Source organism: Tursiops truncatus, chromosome 2 (assembly GCF_011762595.2).
Source record: "Tursiops truncatus isolate mTurTru1 chromosome 2, mTurTru1.mat.Y, whole genome shotgun sequence".
NCBI classification, from domain to species: Eukaryota; Metazoa; Chordata; class Mammalia; order Artiodactyla; family Delphinidae; genus Tursiops; species Tursiops truncatus.
The window spans coordinates 49,683,128-49,704,812 of NC_047035.1; the positions used below are offsets into that span (position 1 = coordinate 49,683,128).

The window sequence follows — 21,685 nt, forward strand, 5'->3', positions numbered from 1 at the left end:
GAAGGGAAAGGAGATGACAAGGAAGAGAAAATTAGGGCATGAATGAGTCGGAGGCAGCCTCAGTTTCTGAGATGACAGACTGGATGTCGTCACTGTGTGTTCGCCAGTAATCTCACCCATGGCGACAGATGAGGTCAGGGAATCTACTGCGGGACTGGGGGCTGTGAGGCTCTCCCTGACTCTGCTCTGCTGGCTTTGAGCCACCGCTGACCCCCAGGAGTCTGGGTGGGAGGACACTACCTGACAGAATAGTGACCTTGCCCCACGGAACTCCGGTTGTTTTCCCTTCCTCCGGATGAGGAGACCAAGCCTCAGGACGTTAGGTCCTCCTCACCTTGATAAGGACAGAGGGTCCAGGTCTGTTTGAATTCAGAGCCCACAGGCTCTTTCCATGAAGCACTGCTGCCCTGGAAAGCATTCAGTCCAGCTGGGTAGGTAATTCTAACATGTAAGATGCTTTTAGAAAAATATGACCGTGATCGTTATTAAATCGGGAGCTGTCAACAGTATGGGTCGCACTAAATTCACAGAAAAAAACGTTCCGTGAAACTTGTGCCAAGCAGTTACTTGAAAGAAATGAGTTTTGAGTTGAGCCTTGAATGATGGGGAGGACTCAGTTAGGTGATAAGTGAATCTCTGCCTTTATCCCCCAAATGGCTCAAGATGCAGGCAGGCCGATCCTCCTGGGAAGAAAGTTGGGGAACAATCACATCATCATTATCAACTCGAAGAGTTTTTCTTACTGACGGACCTTCACCTGCTCTAGGGCTTAGATAGACCATCTGATCAGACCAGTCAGCCCTGGGGGTTGCCAGACCACACCCATCCACCATCCTCAGCACCCTTGCGGGGTGCTAACCTTCCCCTCGATGCTTCCTTCCAGGCAGGGCTAATCAGAGCCACCTTATTACCTTTGTGCCCAGAAGCCCCTGTGTTCGTGCAGGAAACATCACTCAGATTGGTAAGAAATGATGTGAAGACTGCTCCTAAAATTCTGTCATTGCATCCGGGGAGGACCTGAAAGCTCCAGTTGACCTCTGCATCTCGTGTGAAGATTCTGGAAGAGAGGCGTGATTGGGGAGTGGGGTGCTAGTGGCTGGGAAGCAGCTGCCTTGGCAAGGGCTGTGTGCACACGAAGTGTTGGGGTGGGGAGCCTGCCTGCTGACGGTCCCTGCAGAGGCGGGGCACACTGGGAGGCAGAAGGAATGGCCGATAGTGTCCAAAGGCTTTCCGGGTGTCTCTTTTTATGTCATTCATTCTCTCTTGGCTTCTCTTCTCTCCTCGCTTCCTTGGGACATCTCCCTCCCCATCCCTTCTTTCTACTTCTCCAACTCACCTCCACCCTCCTCTCCTCTCCTTCTTGGCCCCTCACTCCATTCTTCTCCTACCTCTTGGTCCCCAATCCATCAGTTCCTCCTGCTTCCCCTCCCCCATCCCCACATAGGCCTCCAGCTCTCTGCCTGTCTTCTGTCCCTCACCCCCTTCCCTTGCTATTGGTCTCAATCTCTCTGTCTCCTTCTGTGTTGATAATTTGATGATCAACAATTGATTTGATTCTTTTCTTCCCTTTTCTCTTTGATTTGATTCTTTTCTTCCCTTTTCTCTTATTTAGTATCAGGTGTGGGTTTGCACTCTGACTGTGTAAGCCCTGTGCAACGGTGCGTTCAGAGTAGGCGAGGAGGTGGCAGGTGCAGTGGGGCTGGTGGTGCTCATTTGCTGCGTGACTGCCTCTCGTGGGGGGCTTGTCCTGAGGTTTACACGTGCTTCATTTTTGACTCCTTATTTTCAGAGGGGTTTCAGGAATCCCGTGAGTTCAGCAGAAATGTAGTATAGACAGGGCCTCAGATGATCCCCCGTGCCCAGGTCCTTTGGAAGGGGGTGGGGTCTCTGGGAATGATTTCCCAGGTTAACGAAATGGGGCAGGAAGGGAAGTAGAAAGCAAGGGGGTCTACATGAGCAATTCCAAAACAGGAAGATCAGGCACCATAAAGGCAGGGCTTTCTTCTTCACCCTGGAAGCATCCTCAGGTCAAACAGGGAAGTTTGAATCAAAAAGTGTTAACAATATCCATCTTATCCCTCATGATATGATATGATAGAATGCTTTGCCCATGGCAGGTGTCTGATAGATATAAGTTAAATGAATCCACCTAATACTGGAGTGCATCTTTGAAACTCTCCTCTAACTTCCCATGTATGTGCTGAGGATGGTACCTCATCCCATGCCCTAAGCCTTGTGTTTTTCAGGAAAAACGTTGATGGAATAAATAGTGTTGTGGTTTTTGGGTAACGATTTCACCTTCCTCTTGGGTCCTCATTGCTTCGCCTTTGGTCATTGGAAGAACTGCGTGTTCCAAGTGGCCATCCACATCACACAGGTGGCTGGGGCAGTTCTGGGAGAGAGTACAGAGTGTGAACTGCCCTGCTCAGTTAGAGGGGGGAAGGGAGGGAGAGGCGAAGGGACAGGTGGGGGGCTGGTTGTTTTCCCTGGCTGCAGCTGGCCCGTGCCAAGTGGTCATTCTCATTAACATTGAATTTCAATTTTTCTTTTATTGTAAGTGCAAGACCTTCTGGTCACAAGTCATACATGTGCACTGTGGTTCATCCTGGTTCTGGAAAGTGAACATGATCACACCTCTGGAGTTTCTCTTCTTGGTGCACCTCATTGTGAGCTCGCCAGGGGCTCCAGGAGTCTAAGACTCCTCTGGGCAGGCCGGGCCTGTCTGCTTTCCTTCAAAGCTCATTTGTATTTTTATGTAGTGATGCCAAACAGGGAAAATGGAAAATAGGAAAGAAGGGGAAATGGCTCAGAAGCTTGACAATCTAGGTAGAATCATAAATATACATTCAAGGAAATAAAATACCAGAAGTACAAGCAGTCCTTTATATCTCGGTTTTTTTTTTTTTCCGCTGGCATTTCATGTCCCTCCTTGGAGCTTATGATCGGTGCAGTTACTTACACTTATGTTAAAGGAAGCTGTGTGTAAATAATTTCATTTCTTAATAAATTAAATAACCCTATATTATCTGGCATAGATAAAATTGTTCCAGGCTAAACCCCTGAAATACATACATCACATCTGGATGTGCCCATAAAGTAAAGACACTTTGCCCCAGGGCTGTGGTTTGGCAAGTCTTTGTTGGGCATGGTAAGGGAGGGGTAAGGCATTCTTTAATTTGGGTGGGCAGGGGTGTCTTGAAATCCCCACCAAGGCCTCCTGTTTGGTGGACTGCTGCTGAGCACTTGTAAAGCCCTGCTTGAAATTCATCAGGAGAACGCTGGAGTTTTCAAAGGCTTAGCACAACAATGGCTGTTGACCATGAATGTTCTCTCTGGATCTCCTTACTTTTAATGCCTTTCTTCCCCTTCTTATCTTGTAAATACAATGAGGCTGATGCTCTAAATAAAAGAAGGCTGTAGGAGTGTGTTCACGTCTAAAATATAACTATTTGTAATTGGTGTGATTAGTCTAATTCTTTATTGTATGGAAGTGTTGTGAAATTTCTTACGAGGAAACTTTAATGCCCCATTTTTCCTTTGTGCTAATATCTTTATTCAAGAAGATTCTACATTTTAATAGATTTCTCTAGAAATTGACTTTGTGATGTATGCACATTCTGTGAAAGATATTAACTTCGAGTTTTAAGAATTAATTTAAAGTTCCTGGCAATGCAAAAATAAGTAAGTGTATAAATAAACCAGAACTCCACAGGATCCCTAATGTTTCACAGTCTGTTATCTTTCATTGCTTAGAAAAAGAGCTATTTCAAATCTACCACTGCTCCCTACACAGCATGAAACATTTAGTAGTAAATATTTCATCCACAGGTGGATTTTGGATTAAATCACAGTGGGTTGTGGTTTTGTTTGTTTGTTTGTTTTAAGACTGTGGCTTTTCCCCACTGCTTTTTTTCCTCTGAAAAAGTGCGGCATGCATTCAGAGTTCCTCTGCCACTTCCTTCCCCAGACCATGACTTATGTTCTCATACCGGGAAAATCCCACGTTCCATTTTCTGACGTTATACATTTTCCCTTTAATCTTTTCCAAACCCCCATCATCACTAATGGTGTATCTTGTTGTCTGCCACTAAAATTTAAGAATATGTAATAAATTAAGGATGGTTCTACATTGCCTTTTATCTGACTAGCATCTGTGGGTGTCAGCTGCCAACAAGTAGCTCGGGTGTCTGGGCCGCTCCTGAACGCTCACAAGCTGACACACTGTCTTCTGATAAAAGGTACCTTCAAATATGCATGCGACTTTCAATATAACTTTTGTATGCTTGAACACTTCCTGTAAGAGAATCGCTCGACCTAATAAAATGACTTGGCTGGGACTTTGGATATAAATATTGCTAGAAATTATAGAGCAAGCATAAATACTTCACTCTGAGCTCTGCCGAGCATTTTCAGGATGTTTCTGACCACAATTGTGAAACCTAAGCTTATCCCAGAGGAAGGGCATGGGAGCGGGGAGGACAGAGTTAGTCACGCAGGATCACCAGTCCTCCCAGGGAGACTACAAAGTAATAGCTACCCCCAACATGGTTTCAGTGGTGATAAAGGAAAGGTTTTGTTCTTTTAGTTCTTATCTAATCAGTTACCCTTGTTTTGATGATCTGTGTACAGCCCTCATCTAAAAATCTACATGTCTGAGTTCAGACATACCTTGTTAAGACTGTCATGTTCAAACAGAACACATATTATGTTCTCCAGAGAGACAGTATGTCCATGTGGGTGATAAGAACTGAAATCAAAGCATTGCCAGTTTTATATTTTAATGGAATATTTTGTTCTCCTGATTCTGTTCAAGGTGCTAAAAAAAGTGTGTCTCTAAGCTGACATTTCTAATGAGTGAAGTATTTATTTTATTGCTCTAAAGCTACCATTGTAGAGAAAGGTTAGTATGTGGTGGTTGTGGTGATGGTGGTGGTGGTGGTGATGTTGGTGGTGGTGCTGGTGATTTTGGTGGTGGTGATGGTGGTGGTGATGATGGCGGTGGTGATGGTGGTGGTGATGGTGGTGGTGGTGGTGGTGGTGGTGATGGTGGTGGTGGTGGTGATGTTGGTGATGGTGGTGGTGGTGGTGGTGCTGGTGGTGGTGGTGGTGGTGGTGGTACTGGTGATTTTGGTGGTGGTGATGACGGCGGTGGTGGTGGTGGTGGTGGTGATGGCGGTGGTGGTGGTGATGGTGGTGGTGGTGGTGGTGATGGTGGTGATGAGTGTGGTGGTAGTGATGGTGATGGTGGTGGTGATGGTGGTGATGATTGTGGTGGTAGTGATGGTGATTGTGGTGGTGGTGGTGGTGATGGTGGTAATGGTGGTGGTGGTGCTGGTGATTTTGGTGGTGATGGCAGTGGTGGTGATGGTGGTAGTGGTGGTGATGGTGGTGGTGATGATGGTGGTGGTGGTGGTGATGGTGGTGGTGGTGGTGATGGTGGTGGTGGTGGTGATGGTGGTGATGGTGGTGGTGGTGGTGATGGTGGTGGTGATGGTGGTGGTGGTGGTGATGGTGGCGGTGGTGGCGGTGGTGGTGGTGGCGGTGATGGCGGTGGTGGTGGTGGTGATGGTGGTGTTGGTGGTGTTGGTGGTGATGATGGTGGGGTGGTGATGAAGGCTGAACCTGAGACATGTTCTGCTGAATGCTGAAGTCCTTCAGGGTCAAGAGATGACTTTCCCCTTATACACATTCCTTTTATTTTGTACAACACAAAGCTCATGAAGAGAAAAGAACATAATATATTATTTTCTTAATGCAGTTTTGCGTTTGCTATTTTATTCCACAGCTTTTAATTTTATAATGAGATCTTGATGACAAGTTTCATATGAACAGTGAGCTGTCATTAATTGATTAGGATCCACTGTGTCAGTTTCTTTGTTCTGTCTTCCTGCTTGTCTGATGGATCAGAAAGTGGGATGGTTAACAAAGGACTCACTAAGGTACTAGAGGGGTGTGTTCCAGACTAATTGGTGTGAATGCTAACTTTACAGTGCTGATAAGGTGTTCTTTTTAATCATCATTTTCCAACGTGTCTCTGGTAGTATGATCCTTCCCTCTCCTGTTCCCTCTGTCTGCAAAACAGAGCTTAATAAACAGAAGAACACATATGACCGCTTGCTTTGTCCTGATCTTAATTCCCTAGTTTTAAACAAATCCCTCACTGCTGGCTCCTCATCTCTCCCACCACATGCTGAGATATACTCGGGGTGCTATAAATCATTCGGAATTAGAAGCTGTGCTCTGCATCTGACTTACTGGCTCATATACGCCCACGTCCACCGCAACTGGCAAACGGTGGTGGTTTATTTTGGGGCTGGTATAAGAGGCTGTGTCCGAAGGCTGTGCGTCAGATAGGGGCTGAGATTGTCATGTAATGTGGCCTCAACTCTTGTCTCCTTGCCCAGACTGCACTCTCGAAGCTCAGCCCAAATATGTTAGAGGTGGGAAGCGTTATGGACGAAGGTCCTTACCCGAGTTTCAAGGATCCGTGGAGGAATTTGCAGAGGTGACAGTGATTGAGCCACTCGATGAAGAAGCAAGGCCTTCACACATCCCAGCCAGCGACCACGGTGAGGTAAGAAATTGGACAGGCACATCCTTCTGGATCACAGGTGTGGATAGCCATGGATAGCCACATCACAGTGGTGCAGAGACAGGAGAACTGAGGGGTTTGTGGCTTTTCTCAGCCATTTTTTTCAACTACTTGCTGATCTTATTACTTGCCTTTTGGATATATGTGACTACTTTTTCTGTTGTTTATACGTTTCATCTGTTTCAACTTTTGGAGAGCTGACCTTTCTGTGCATGCTTTATGTTTATACATTTTTGAATTCAGTTATTTTTATACTATCTGAGGTCTGTCACTTCTAGCTCTTCTTGGGAATATCTCTCTCCTCCACAGCACTGTTATTTTTAGTTATGTAAAAAGCTAACCAGCTCCTTCCCCGCAGACTATAAGACAGCCGCCGTGACAGGTAAGAAATGAAGGCAGTGTGGTTAGGCATTTCAAGAGCCAGCATCTTGTCTTCTGTGGTGGGACGAAGCAGCTCTGCAACTTCATCCTTGTCCCAGTGCCCGGCAGTTACCAGGGTTCTTAGTGGTTCTGTCCCACCTGGCATGTCTGGCTCCCTAGCAGTCAGAGATTACCCTGCCTCCTTCATCTCCCTTCTTTCCATTTGACACGGTGCTATAATCTACCAATTAAGGAGAAGCAGTGACATTTTCTTGTTTCTTTACGGCTCATTTACCAGCATACCATTTATAGAACATGACTGAAGGTGCCATGCTGAGAAAGCTCTAAATATTTCTTGTAAATCCCAGCTTAGACTGGGGATGCAGATACTTCAGATGCTCATATAAGCTGGGAAGGAGACAAAGTGCCTCAAGTTTCTTAAAGTAGTCTGTAGATCGTAGGTTGATGGGGGGGAATGAGTGTTTGTTGCTGTCTCAAGTCCATGTTCAGCTTGCTGAAATCTACAAGAAGCTTGCTCCAGTAACGTCCCCAGCAGTCAGACATCTGGCATCTTCACAAACCCAAAGATACCTACAAACCCCACAAACTCAAAGGTAACTGGAAAGGGCTCAAGTATTGAGCAAAAATGAAAACAACCGCAAGTACTGCGAGTTAGAAGACACGTGACTGGTCTGCTGATCAGATCACCTTTTTTTTTAAAATCCAGTGATACCTATCCTCACAATAGAAGTAAAGGAGCACTGGCAGAAATGTGAGTGAGAAGAGAGGAAGAAAAGCAGCTAGAGGGGAGAAGGGAGACAGAAACCACAAAAATGGTGTGAGTGGTGCGGGTGAGAAGTGACAGCTGAAAACAGAAAGACCATGAGAAGCAAAAAGGAAAACATTGCCTAGAACATCACAGCACTGGGGACCAATGGGTCTGGGGCAGAGGCTACTTCCCATCTTGGTTCAGTCGGTTTGAGACCCTTTCTTGGGTCCCTTTGAGAATTTAGGTAGGGCCCTTTCCCCAGAAAACACATAGACTCACATGCACAAAAGTGTTATATGTACTATTTCAGGGAGGCAAGTAATTTGCATACTTCAGTTATTGCAGTGTTCATAATATCTTGCTATCAGGAAGGGTATCATTTTATAACATTAAATCTGTTTCATAACCCTAAAGAGTAGAATGTATCTGAGACATTTCTCTGTGAAAAAAATGGTTAAAATAGGTCTCAACACTTTACGGGGGAAGCTTTTCTTATACAGAAAACACCTTTAAGTCTAGTATCTCCTTTCTCCAACTATTTTCAATACCTGAGGCACTGTTACTTGGTGCTCACAAATTAAATGGTTGCTTGTTTTTTTGAGAAGAGAGTTTCTAGTTACCACCTGGGGATACTCAGAAATCTTCTTGGGCAGAGCTGATTTTGTTGCTGGCAGGATATTTCTTATATCCTTATTTAATCTTATTTACTGATTTCCAGGGAGATGTACTGTTTAAAAAGTGAGGCTTTGGTTTTATGTGTAAATAAAATGAAGGGTTGAGGCCTGAGTCTGGGCAAAATCTTGCTGCTTTTGTCTTAGTGAGAGGGTATGTTGGGAGAATCATTTCACCCCCAATGAACTTCAGCTTCCCTAACTCCTCCAGAAACCTCTTAGGTGTGACCTTTTTTTTTTTTTTTTTTTGCGGTACGCCGGCCTCTCACTGTTGTGGCCTCTCCCGTTGCGGAGCACAGGCTCTGGACACGCAGGCTCAGCGGCCATGGCTCACGGGCCCAGCCGCTCCGCGGCACGTGGGATCCCCCCGGACCGGGGCACGAACCCATGTCCCCTGCATCGGCAGGCGGACTCTCAACCACTGCGCCACCAGGGAAGCCCAAGTGTGACCTTTTGACACTATCCACAGAAGCTTTAATGTAACGACCCACCATCAGTAGAGAGCAAATAGAGTGCTGTAGAGAGTCATTTATCTCTGTGTCTGCTCTCCCCAAGGACTCTACTGACTTGACTTTGAGAGTCTGTTATATCCCAACCAGAAAGCCTATAGTAGAATCACATAACACATTTTTACCCCCCCCTTTTTTTAATTGCTGAAAGTGGACTCAAACCAAAGTTCATCCAGCTGCTTTCTTGCCTAAAAATGAAGTGTTTTGCTAGCTGAATGGAGCCTGTCAGTTTTCAAGTTGATTCATCACTTTACAAAGTTAATAGAACCATGTGTGATGTTTTTGATGTTCCTCTCGGCAGTAAGAAGGGCCAGCCCCAGCTTCATGCAGTAACCATGGCCATGGGTCACATGCGCTGCCCTCACGGGCTGTGGCATAGTTTCTTCAGCGTCGGTCTTGTTGCATCCTGTTGTGTCAAGATAGCGCTCCTGTTTCCTGGCCAGTTTCTGCAGTAGCCTCAGCGGTTGAGGGCCACTCAGTTGGCCAACACAGTTCACGCTCTGGGCAGCATGGCCTTGCCGTAGAAACCCTCCTCCCTTCTACAGAAGCTGCCTAGGGCTCAGCGGAGTGCCAGGTCATCTTCCCTATTCTAGAGTGGCCCTCAGGTGGGGAAGATGAGGAGAGCAAGATTCTCAATGAACTGTGGGATTTATTTGTTCTTAACTTACAAGGAGTTCAGAACCTGTCAGGAGTTCTTTATTGAACTTCTGGCTTTTTTTCTCCCTTTTGGTTGCTTCAGGCCCATTTGTCTCCTGCCCATGGGTGTTAAGAATTTCTTCCTTGGGCTTCCCTGGTGGCGCAGTGGTTGAGAGTCTGCCTGCCGATGCAGGGGATACGGGTTCGTGCCCCGGTCCGGGAAGATCCCACGTACCGCAGAGCGGCTGGGCCCGTGAGCCGTGGCCGCTGAGCCTGCGCTCCGCAATGGGAGAGGCCGCAACAGTGAGAGGCCCGCGTACCGCAAAAAAAAGAATTTCTTCCTTGGGTGTGTTTGTGATCAGGGACTCATACCTCATCTCAGTGCTGCTGGGCAGTATTGAAGGTGGGAGGGGGCTGGGTCTCCCATGACATGAATATTTCATGAGGAGTAGTGAGATGGGGAGCTGGAGACAAGCCTTCTTGGTTTGATTGTGGGTTTCTTTTGACTCCTGGGTCCTGGCTTAGGGGGTTCCTAGCTTGCCCTGAGACTGCAGTTTCTCCTGTCCTCAGACAGGCCTCATTTTTCCTGAAGACCAAAGAACCTGAATCTGTTGTCAGAAGGTCTGTGGAGAAGTCTGGCTGTTGCTACCCAACAGGAGACTAATTTCAGCCCTAAGATGAATCAAGTAATTATCTCATGTATCTGAGGACTTGGGAGGGGTGCAGTGCAATGGAATGGTGTCACAAGCCACCTATACAAGCTGTCCTCAGGGTGGCTCGCTTCCTTCTAGGAACTCATCCTGTAGGGATATGTGAGCAGACAGTCATCTGAAGGGATAAAAGAGTAATCCCTTCCCTGCTTCCCTCTGGGGTTGTTCAAGAGTTGGGGAATTGCTAAGAGTGGACATTTCATTCCTAGGCTCCTGGACTAGTGGTTCACGATGTTCTTTATGCATCCTTGTTTGGAAGGCCTTCTCCCACATGTACAACAAATTTTTATTTATTTATTTTATTTTGGGCTGTGTTGGGCCTTCGTTGCTGTGCACGGGCTTCCTCTAGTTGTGGCGAGCAGGGGCTACTCTTCGTTGCGGTGCATGGGCTTCTCATTGCGGTGGTTTCTCTTGTTGCAGAGCATGGGCTCTAGGCTCCCGGGCTTCAGTAGTTGTGGCACGTGGGCTCAGTAGTTGTGGCTCGTGAGCTCTAGAGCGCAGGCTCAGTAGTTGTGGCACACGGGCTTAGTTGCTCCGCGGCATGTGGGATCTTCCCGGACCAGGGCTCGAACCCATGTCCCTGCATTGTCAGGCAGATTCTTAACCACTGCGCCACCAGGGAAGCCCATGTACAATAAATTTATAGGTAATTCTCAGTAGTCATGATTCTCTGTAGTCTACTTGTAACTCCACCATTTCTGTCTCATCCAAGAAAACAGAAATGCAGGCAAGTAAGAGTGATGCTGTTGTAGAGATTGCTTTCAAGCACCTAAATTTTTAACGTAAGTTCCATGTGAGTATCCAGTCTTCTTTAGTTACAGCAGTTTGGAACTCCCCCCATGACCATTCATGGTGCACCATTGTGATGGCTTGGGTGAGAACCCATGTTGTGACTGTGGGATCGCAAGTGCTTCACGCTTTGGCCTCATCCGCTGAATAGAATATATAAGTCTTAACCTTGTTAGGTGGTTGTGTTCGACTTTTGTTTCAGTCTGCATGTTAAAGCCCTAACATAAATTGTAAACATTTTAATCATCGCCACCCTCCCCTCCCCCCATCTTTATTCAGTCAGTTTCTTTCCTGATGAACCAGAAAATATCTAACATAACTATTAAGTGTGTCTCCCCTACCAAGTTTACTTTACAAGGCCATAAAGCCTTTGTACAGGGAAAGACCACTGTAATCTTGCTAAATTTTCAGCACTAATATGTGTATTTCAGAATTTCATTTAGAAACCCCGAAGCAAAATGTGCTAGTTCGCAAGTGACAGGTGGGTTCCACTGTCTGGCTGAAATGTGCGTTCACCTTCCAATTTACTGTGTTTACCTGGCAAATGGATCCCTTGGGAGTCTGACCTCTCATCTGGGGTGGTATTGAAAGGAAAGTGGTGATTTTTCTTTGTCTGTGGGATCATTTTCACTCAAGGCAATTCAGTTAGACATTCTATTCTGGATTAATCCAGACTAACAAAGGGCACATTCTGGAGTTTTTAGACTCTGAAGAGTATATATTCCCACCCCCCATATATGCAGTGGCTACTGAACTGACCTTGAATTTTATAAGGGTTTCTTCTAAGGGTAGCTGGAAGTCGGGGACAAAAACAAAACTAATTCTTGGTTTCATTCTGTATTACTCAGACGTGGTAGGAAAGGTTGACAATGAATACAATTGGGGCAGGGCCACTTTGCTTTCTGCCCTTGTTCAAAACAGGGGACACCTTGTTAACTGTTTTCCTCCACAGGGAATAAATTGGGTCTAGTAAGATTCTTATCAAGAGCCAGAGGCTTTAAACAATGATTTCTTCAACTGTAGACAATAGTAGTGTAAGCCAAAACCATGCAGTTTAAGTGAGGACCTGAGAGAAAAGTTAAAGCCAATTGCTTCATTCAGCGGAGAATGGACAAGCAAACCAAGCCCTTGTGTCGGACTGTGAGGGTAGGAGGATGAGTGGTCGTTATTTAAAAACAAAAACAGAAACACAAAGAACCCCCAAACTGATTTTACTGCCCTCCATAAAATCAATCTTCTTCCAGAAGTGCGAAACTGACTTGTGTCCCCCTTATTTCCATTTTCATATATGCATAACTTTGCGGTTGAACTTCATAAATTATTCATTTACATTGTATAGAGTAAAGATTTCATTCTGGCGCAAACTTCTTAATGACTGAGAGAAGTTTTTCTAAGAGCTTTTGTAGTTGAAATGCACCTATTTTCCAATTACTCGCCCGTTACATTTTTTGTTCTAGTCCTTGACAAAGTAAGCAATTTCATTACTGATGCCATTCGTTTCCATCAAATAATATGACATCATCAGGATAGGTTTTTTATTAATGGAATTCCAGTGTTTCCCTTTATATTTCTTGAGTATTATTAGATCATCTCTGGCTATTCTCAGAGATGAAACACTCATTCAAGAAGCAACTATAAATCACTTGAAAGTGATATAAAGAAGCCCCTTCAAAGCTAATAAGATGTTTTCATTCTAACACAGATTCAGCTTTCAGACTTTCAGCCTTTGCTGTTCTGCTAAATCCTCCTGACTTGGCCCCAGAGGAAGTTCCCTTGGAGTCTAGCCCTCATTCTCACCTCCTTGCAGGTCAACAATTTCTAGTATTTATTTTCCAACTAGAAAATAAAATCGACAACACATCAAAAGTGAACAAGTTAATTTTAATGATAATAGTAACATTTTCCAACTATACCATTAAGTATTTTTCAAATAGGAGAGCAGTATTCACTATCTGTTGAGAACAACTCTGATAAGCAGGATACCACAAGCAGATGTACGAAAGAAGCCCTTTCCTTTAAGGACTTTAAAATCCAGTGAAACAAAACCAGTTCCCAACCTTGGTAGAAGAGGCTTAAGGCTCAGATTTCTTGAAATTCAGCATTTCTTCACACTGGCGGTACTGAAGGCTGTTTGGCACCGTAGCGGGACTCATCTAAATGTGTGTGCATTTAAAAGTCATACATCGATTCTTGTTATCCCCAACACTTACTTGTAGCTCTTAACTGCTTTTAAAGATAAAGGAACTGATTTGCATTCTAGTCATGACAGCCCTGCAACTGAGCAGCTTGTCCCTGGGTTCAGAATAGAGAGATCAGGAGCGGGGCTGTCAGGCCCCCTTTCATCGCGCCTTTGCCTTCCTTCACATGCGGGAGAGGTGGAGATGAAGTCCTAAGAAGCGTGTCGCTGCAGAAACAGTAGCCAGCCTTGCTGGGTGCACTTAGCTTCCCTGCCCAGAGCACGGGCTTTATCGGTATTTAGGATTGTTAGTTAACTATGCGATAGATGCTGTGTTTTTAAAAGTCCTAAGGTTTCCATCGTAAGTATCTCCTAAACGGATCCTGTTTTTCTGCAGAGACTTCCTGTGCTTACTTAAGTGCGCTGCTCTTGTAAAATGGACACCATGGCTCAGTGTGCTGGGGGAGCTTTGTTGCTTTAATAAATTTCTCTTCTCTCTGGGCTTGCAAGACTTTCCCTTTTACAAAAAAAAAAAAAATCTGCTTAAGGCTGCTGAGATCAGTTCAGCAACCTCTGCTGGGAAAGAATAGCCCCGTGTGCGCCCCCCCGTAATCGCTTTAATTAGCCGAACATTCTGAGGGGCACAAAGGTCTGCGCCGGAGCAGATGGCTGGTGGGTCTGTGGCTGGGCTCTTGTGGGAAGGGGCTGCACCAGACCCGCAGTCTGCAGATGCTGGCCCGGCCTCGGGGCTGGAAGCCCCGGGATCCAGGAGGCTCGGGCCATCTGTTCCGCCGTCCAGCGAAGCAGGTGTCCCTCCAAAGAAAGCATTCCTGAAAGCAGTGCAGCCCACAGGTGCAGGGCACCCTCGTCCAGCTGTAGGACAGCCGAGAGTTGACCACAGTGGCCAGCGTGACTGAGACGCGCAGCCCACGGCGGCGGTGTGTGGGACTCCCTTTGTCAGCCTACCTGGCGGTGCTGGGCACTTCTTTCTGCAGCAGCCTTTTTAGGACCGGGCAACCTCTGACCGTCTCCCCTCTGTCCGCTCTCACGGGGCCTGTTGGCCAGCACACATAGCATGGTGGGCCCTGACAGATGTGGCCACCCAGGGGACACTGTCCACAGCGCGGAGGGCCCCAGGGGAGGCCCTGCTCCTACGTTGAATCAAAAGTTGATTGCTTCATCAGAACTAACACACTCAAAGCTGGAGTTTCTACAGAGTTTATTCTGGGTTTGTTCTTAAAGCTGGCACTGGTCTGTCTGCTGTTTCTTTCCTCTGCCCTTGTCCTAGTGTTGAACACCCAGGTAGTAGGAATAGTAATTATAAAATTTATTTACTTAACAGACAGCACTTAATTCGCAGCAGGCACTGTTTCAAGTGCTTTCCAAATACACCCTCGTAGGTAGGTATTATTCACTTACCCCCGAGGAAACTGAGGCACACAGGGATTAAGTAACTTGCCCAAGCTTGCACAGCCAGTAAGTGAAGAGTCCGGCTCTGGAGTCTAAACCCTTAACCACTTCATTGTTCTGGCTGAAATAATAACAAGAGCTAACATTTCCTAAGAGCCAGGCATATGCCTCCGTGTCCCTATCAGGCGGGTCACTCCCACTTTGCAGATGAAGTAAGGTGTCGAGGGGTCACACAAAGTGGCAGGGCCAGACTTAACCCCGGCAGTCTCCCCCGGCTACCATTTTGCCTCCAGAGTCAGGAATTGCTGAATGATTTTTAAAAACTTATTCATATCCATTCTTTCTCCAGTGAGAGGCTACATAAGATTTCAAAGGGAGAAGTTGAAAATCCTTTCACTCTCCTTTTATGAATAGTATGGAGAACACATCCCAGCAATTGCCACCCCCTTCCTCTCCCACTTTTCCAGAGATGTTCGTGATCGCCCCCCTTCCGGTACTCATGGCTGATCTGTGTCCAGAGGCCACCTGCCAGGCTTTCACTGTGCTGGGTAAACCCTCAGCAATTAAAAGACCTTGTTCCAGAGTGATGCCTCCTTTTATTGGTGGTGTTCCAGTAGCCGAATGATCAGATCCCCCCCCAACCTTCTAACCTGTCTTCCCTTCCCTCTCCCCCTGCTTTTTAATTGGAACTGCTGGCCCCAGGCAGTGAGAATGAAAATAAAAGAGCTGTGAGTGAATTGAGTCTGCTCCCACCCACCCCCCACCCCACTGAAAATGCAATTTAATAACAAACATTCAGCCACCCATGTGCTTACCCCTTCTTAAAGGAATAGGCCCTTGGGGGAGATGGGGAAGAAGCATAGCAAAACATCTGGGTGGCAACGGTTGAAGTGGTCTTGGAATGAAAATGTAGCCCTTAGCATAAGCTTGCTTCTCCTAGCAGGGCTGGTCTTAGCTGGATCTAGGCTTCTTACACAAGGCCATGGAGAAATGCTTGGGAAATCGTTACCCTTGGAGATGTTAAAATAAGTTATCCCTTACCTTGCCACTACTTGCCCTAAGAGTTCGTGTGAAATCACTTAAACTGCTGTACCTGACGCCATTGGGTTAGGCTGTCTGAAGAATGCCTCTTTGGATGGCTGTGGTCACAGTCCCTAAGGCAGGTCTCAGACGAGTGTCCTTGATCTTCCCACACTCTGCTAAGTTTAGGAGGCATTGGCACAGAGCAGCTTTCACCCTCCTGAAAGTGCCTGGACCTCCCACCAGGCATGGTCTCTCCATCACAGGTCACAGTACAGGAGGACGTGGCTGACTAGCAGAGTGGTACATACCAAGGGGACAGAAGTTTCCCTTTGTCCCCACCCCCAGGTCACAGGGAATTCATTTAGTGAGAATTCAGGGGCAGGTGGGCAAAAGAAATAGTGAAGTTGTACCTATTTATATGGTATAAACAACATTTATAACAGTAAAGGAAATAAAATGGTTTCCCATATTCCCTCAACCAAGTGTGTATATATATATATATATATATATATATATATAGTCTCTGTTTCCTTCCAGTCTTTGTCTAATTGTATAAATATTTTTTTCCAGTGGTAATCATAGTGTTGATGACATTTTTGTTGTGGTCTGTCATTTAACATTTCATGTTTTTCATGCTCCTACATGGTTTTATAATTATACTTTTATCGACTACATTATGACGTATCATTATACTTTAGGCCCCATTGTTGAATATTTAAATTGTTTTCAGTACTGTACTTTTACAAAAAGTGCTAAATGTACGTATTTACATATATACTTTTTTTCTTTCTTTGATTTTATTGCCATCAGAAATCATATGAAACTGGCTCAAAGAGCATGAACATTTTCATGACTTTTGATACATAAAGCCATTTTCTTTACTAAAAGGGTAATATCCATTTACATTGTTACCAGTAACATAAACAGACCTATTTTAAATCATAACCTTGTTGGTAATAGGAGTTATATTCTTAAATACTTTGCTAATTTAATGGGAACAAAAAGATTCTTTGGTTTTAATTTATACTTCTTTGATTGCTATTGAAATGAACCTTTCCCCATATCTGTTTAATTGTGTTGCCTCTTATGTGAATTGTCTGTCTGTATTCTTTGCATATCTGCTGGATACTTGGCACTTTTCTTACAAATTTATATAAATAACTGGTACTCCCCAGCGTCACTCAAATTAATGCTTTAAGTTTGAACATGGTAATGAAAAAAACCTGCAAATATAAACTTAATATATACTACATAAACATGTGTCCAAGAAAAATAATATCAAAATTTATAGTGCTTTTTAGGTGCCAGGCACAATTCTAAACATTTTACCCAGCTCTGTGAAATATGTACTACTTTATTCCCATTTTATAGATGGAGAAACTGAGGCAAAAGAGGTTAAGAAACTTATCCAAGCTTAACCCAGTAAATAAGCCAGGATTCAGAGCCAGGCAGTCTGGCTTCCACCCTCGATTTCTTACTAGTTAGAGGTGAGAATCAGGGCAAGAGGGCATCCGGGAAGAGTGGATCAGATAAGGCACCCAGTTGCATAAACTCATGAGATGTTGGAAACAGTATATTGGAGCCTCTTGCTCCTTTGAACTAATTAATTGCTCACTAGTTTCAAATGAATCAAGAAGTAGGTGAGCAAATACAAGAAATAAACTTTTCTGTAGCAATATAACCTTGTTGCTTTCTTACCAAGGATTTTTTGAAGGTATGTGTTTGCATTTTTCCAGCTGTGTATCCCAGCAGGGGCTTGTCCAGTGATGCATATTCTCCTGCCATTTCTCATGTCAGCTTGTGCTGTTAAAAATCATCCCCTACTAGTAATTTGGTAGGTTTTATCTTGATGGTTCTTAGATGATAGAAAGCTATTTTTTTTGTTTTCTTTAAAATTTTATTATTTTTTTTTAATTGAAGCATAGTTGACCTACAATGCTGTGCCGATCTCTGCTGTACAGCAAAGTGACTCAGTTATACACATACATTCTTTTTTTAACATTCTTTTCCATTATGGTTTATCACAGGATATTAAATATAGTTCCCTGTGTTATACAGTAGGACCTTGTTGTTTATCCATCCTATATATAATAGTTTACATCTGCTAATCCCAAACTCCCAATCCTTCCCTCCCCCTTTTTTATGGCCGAGTAGTATTCCATTGTATATATGTACCACATCTTCTTTATCCATTCATCTGTCAATGGACATTTTGGTTGTTTTCATGTTTTGGCTATTGTGAATAGTGCTGCTATGAACATAAGGGTGCATGTACCTTTTTGAATTATAGTTTTGTCTGGGTATATGCCCAGGAGTGGGATTGCTGGATCATATAGTAATTCTATTTTTAGTTTTCTGAGGAACCTCCACACTGTTTTCCATAGTGGCTGCACCAGCTTACATTCCCACCAATAGTGTAGGAGTGTTCTCTTTTCTCCACACTCTCTCTAGCATTTGTTATGTGTAGACTTTTTAATGATGGCCATTCTGACTGGTGTGAGGTGGTCATTGTAGTTTTGATTTCCATTTCTCTAATAATTAGTGATGGTGTGCATCTTTTCATGTGTCTACTGGCCATCTGCATGTCTTCTTTGGAGAAATGTCTATTAAGGTCTTCAGCCCATTTTTCAATTGGGTTGTTTTTCTGTTGTTGAGTTGTATGAGCTGTTTGTATATCTTGGAGATTAAGCCCTTGTCTGTTGCATCATTTGCAAATATTTTCTCTCATTCCATAGGTTGTCTTTTCATTTTTGTTTTTGTTTTCGTTGTTGTTTTTATGGTTTCCTTTGCTGTGCAAAAGCCTGTACGTTTGATTAGGTCCCATTTGTTTATTTTTGTTTTCATTTCTATTGCCCTGGGAGACTGACCTAAGAAAACATTGGTACAATTTATGTCAGAGAATATTTTGCCTATGCTCTCTTCTAGGAGTTTTATGGTGTCATGTTTTATGTTTAACTCTTTAAGCCATTTTCAGTTTATTTTTGTGGATGGTTTGAGGGTGTGTTCTAATTTCATTGATTTACATGTAGCTGTCCAACTTTCCCAACACCACTATTTTATTTGTGTTAGGTGGACTGACCGAATGGATTTCATTTTAGGGTGTTTCCAACTTATATACTGAATTTTCACCATTTTGGGTGCCAAAGTAGTACGAGCATTTCAATCATTTGCTTTGTTGGGTGAGGAAATAAATGTGGAGGGACAGACAGGATGCTTTTATTAGTGGGGTTTTATTGACTTAAACTTTAAAAATAAAAACAGGAGGGGACCTTCAAGATGGTGGAGGAGTAAGACATGGAGATCACCTTCCTTCCCACAAATACATCATAAATACATCTACACATGGAACAACTCCTACAGAACACCTACTGAATGCTGGCAGAAGACCTCAGACTTCCCCAAAGGCAGGAAACTCCCCACATACCTGGCCAAGTGGCTGACAGAGTCTTGGTGCTCCGCCTGGGTGTCAGGCCTGAGCCTCTGAGGTGGGAGAGCCGAGTTCAGGACATTGGTCCACCAGAGGCCTCCCAGCCCCATGTAATACCAAACAGCAAAAGCTCTCCCAGAGATCTCCATCTCAACGCTAAGACCCAGCTCCACACAACAACCAGCAAGCTCCAGTGCTGGACACCCTATGCCAAACAATAGCAAGACAGGAACACAACCCAGCCCATTAGCAGAGAGGCTGCCTAAAATCATAATAAATTCACAGATCCCCCAAAACACACCACCGGAGGCGGTCCTGCCCACCAGAAATACAAGATCCAGTCTCATCCACCAGAACACAGGCATCAGTTCCCTCCACCAGAAAGCCTACACAACACACTGAACCAGCCTTACCCACTGGGGGCAGACACCAAAAACAACAGGAACTACGAACCTGCAGCCTGTGAAAAGGACACCCCAAACACAGGAAGTTAAGCAAAATGAGAAGACAGAGAAATACACACCAGATGAAGGAGCAGGGTAAGAACCCACCAGACCAAACAAATGAAGAGGAAATAGGTAGCCTACCTGAAAAAGAATTCAGAATAATGATAGTAAAGATGATCCAAAATCTTGGAAATGGAATGGAAAAAATACAAGAAACGTTTAACAAGGACGTAGAAAAACTAAAGAGCAAACAAACAATGATGAACAACACAATAAATGAAATTTAAAATTCTCTGGGAGGAATCAATAGCAGAATAACTGAGGCAAAAGAATGGATAAGTGACCTAGAAGATAAAATAGTGGAAATAACTACCACAGAGCAGAATAAAGAAAAAAGAATGAAAACAATTGAGGACAGTCTCAGAGACCTCTGGGACAACATTAAACGCATCAACATTCAAATTATAGGGGTCCCAGAAGAAGAAGAGAAAAGAAAAGGGACTGAGAAAATATTTGAAGAGATTATAGTTGAAAACTTCCCTAATATGGGAAAGGAAATAGACAATCAAGTCCAGGAAGCACAGAGAGTCCCATACAGGATAAATCTAAGGAGAAACACGCCAAGACACATATTAATCAAACTATCAAAAATTAAATACAAAGGAAAAATATTAAAAGCAGCAAGGGAAAAGCAACAAATAACATACAAAGGAATCCTCATAAGGTTAACAACTGATCTTTCAGCAGAAACTGCAAGCCAGAAAGGAGTGGCAGGACATACTTAAAGTGATGAAAGGGAAGAATCTACAACCAAGATTACTCTACCCAGCAAGGATCTCATTCAGATTCAACGGAGAAATTAAAACCTTTACAGACAAGCAAAAGCTAAGAGAACTCAGCACCATGAAACCAGCTTTAGAACAAATGCTAAAGGAACTTCTCTAGGCAGGAAACACAAGAGAAGGAAAAGACCTACAATAACAAACCCAAAACAATTAAGAAAATGGTAATAGGAACATACATATGAATAACTACCTTGAATGTAAATGGATAAATGCTCCAACCAAAAGACATAGACTGGCTGAATGGATACAAAAACAAGACCCGTATATATGCTGTCTACAAGAAACCCACTTCAGACCTAGGGACACATACAGACTGAAAGTGAGGGGATGGAAAAAGATATCCTATGTAAATGGGAATCAAGAGAAAGCTGGAGTAGCAATTCTCATATCAGACATAATAGACTTTAAAATAAAGACTATTACAGGAGACAAAGGACACTACATAATGACCAAGGGATCAATCAATCCAAGAAGAAGATATAACAATTGTAAATATTTATGCACCCAACATAGGAGCACCGCAATTTATAAGGCAAATGCTAACAGCCATAAAAGGGGAAATTGACAGGAACACAATCATAGTAGGGGACTTTAACACCCCACTTTCACCATTTCATCCAAATGAAAATAAATAAGGAAACACAAGCTTTAAATGACACATTAAACGAGATGGACTTAATTGATATTTATAGGACATTCCATCGAAAAACAACAGAATACACTTTCTTCTCAAGTGCTCATGGAACATTCTCCAGGATAGATCATATCTTGGGTCACAAATCAAGCCTTGGTAAATTTAAGAAAATTGAAATCGTATGAAGTATCTTTTCCAACCACAACACTGTGAGACTAGATATCAATTACAGGAAAAAAACTGTAAAAAATACAAACACATGGAGGCTAAACAATACACTACTTAATAACCAAGTGATCACTGAAGAAATCAAAGAGGAAATCAAAAAATACCTAGAAACAAATGACAATGGAGACACGACAACCCAAAACCTATGGGATGCAGCAAAAACAGTTCTAAGAGGGAAGTTTATAGCAATACAGTCCTATCTCAAGAAACAAGAAACGTCTCAAATAAATGGCCTGACTTTAAACCTAAAGCAATTAGAGAAAGAAGAACAAAAGAAAACCCAGAGTTACCAGAAGGAAAGAAATCATAAAGATCAGATTAGAAATAAATGAAAAAGAAACGAAAAAACAATAGCAAAGATCAGTAAAACTAAAAGCTAGTTCTTTAAGAAGATAAACAAAATTGATAAACCATTAGCCAGACTCATTAAGAAAAAAAAGGGTGAAGACTCAAACCAATA

The 21,685-nt window shown here is 43.7% G+C and overlaps 1 protein-coding gene across 19 annotated transcripts in view; it reads left to right on the forward strand.

Annotated features, from left to right (window-relative positions):
* NIN (ninein) overlaps positions 1 to 21,685 on the forward strand; it is a 104,995-nt gene that overhangs the window by 25,228 nt on the left and 58,082 nt on the right. For 15 of the 19 annotated variants that reach the window (XR_012329982.1, XR_002174076.3, XR_004525070.2 and 12 more), the window contains exons 5-6: positions 4,149 to 4,238; positions 6,405 to 6,574. Coding sequence is in view for 14 of the 19 variants with exons in the window: in XM_073800479.1 (XP_073656580.1) it covers positions 4,149 to 4,238; positions 6,405 to 6,574 (260 nt within the window). In the remaining 5 variants the exon portion in view is untranslated. The remainder of the gene's footprint in view (positions 1 to 4,148; positions 4,239 to 6,404; positions 6,575 to 21,685) is intronic. The other 4 variants (XR_004525073.2, XM_019923913.3, XM_019923910.3 and 1 more) reach the window with 1 other exon arrangement.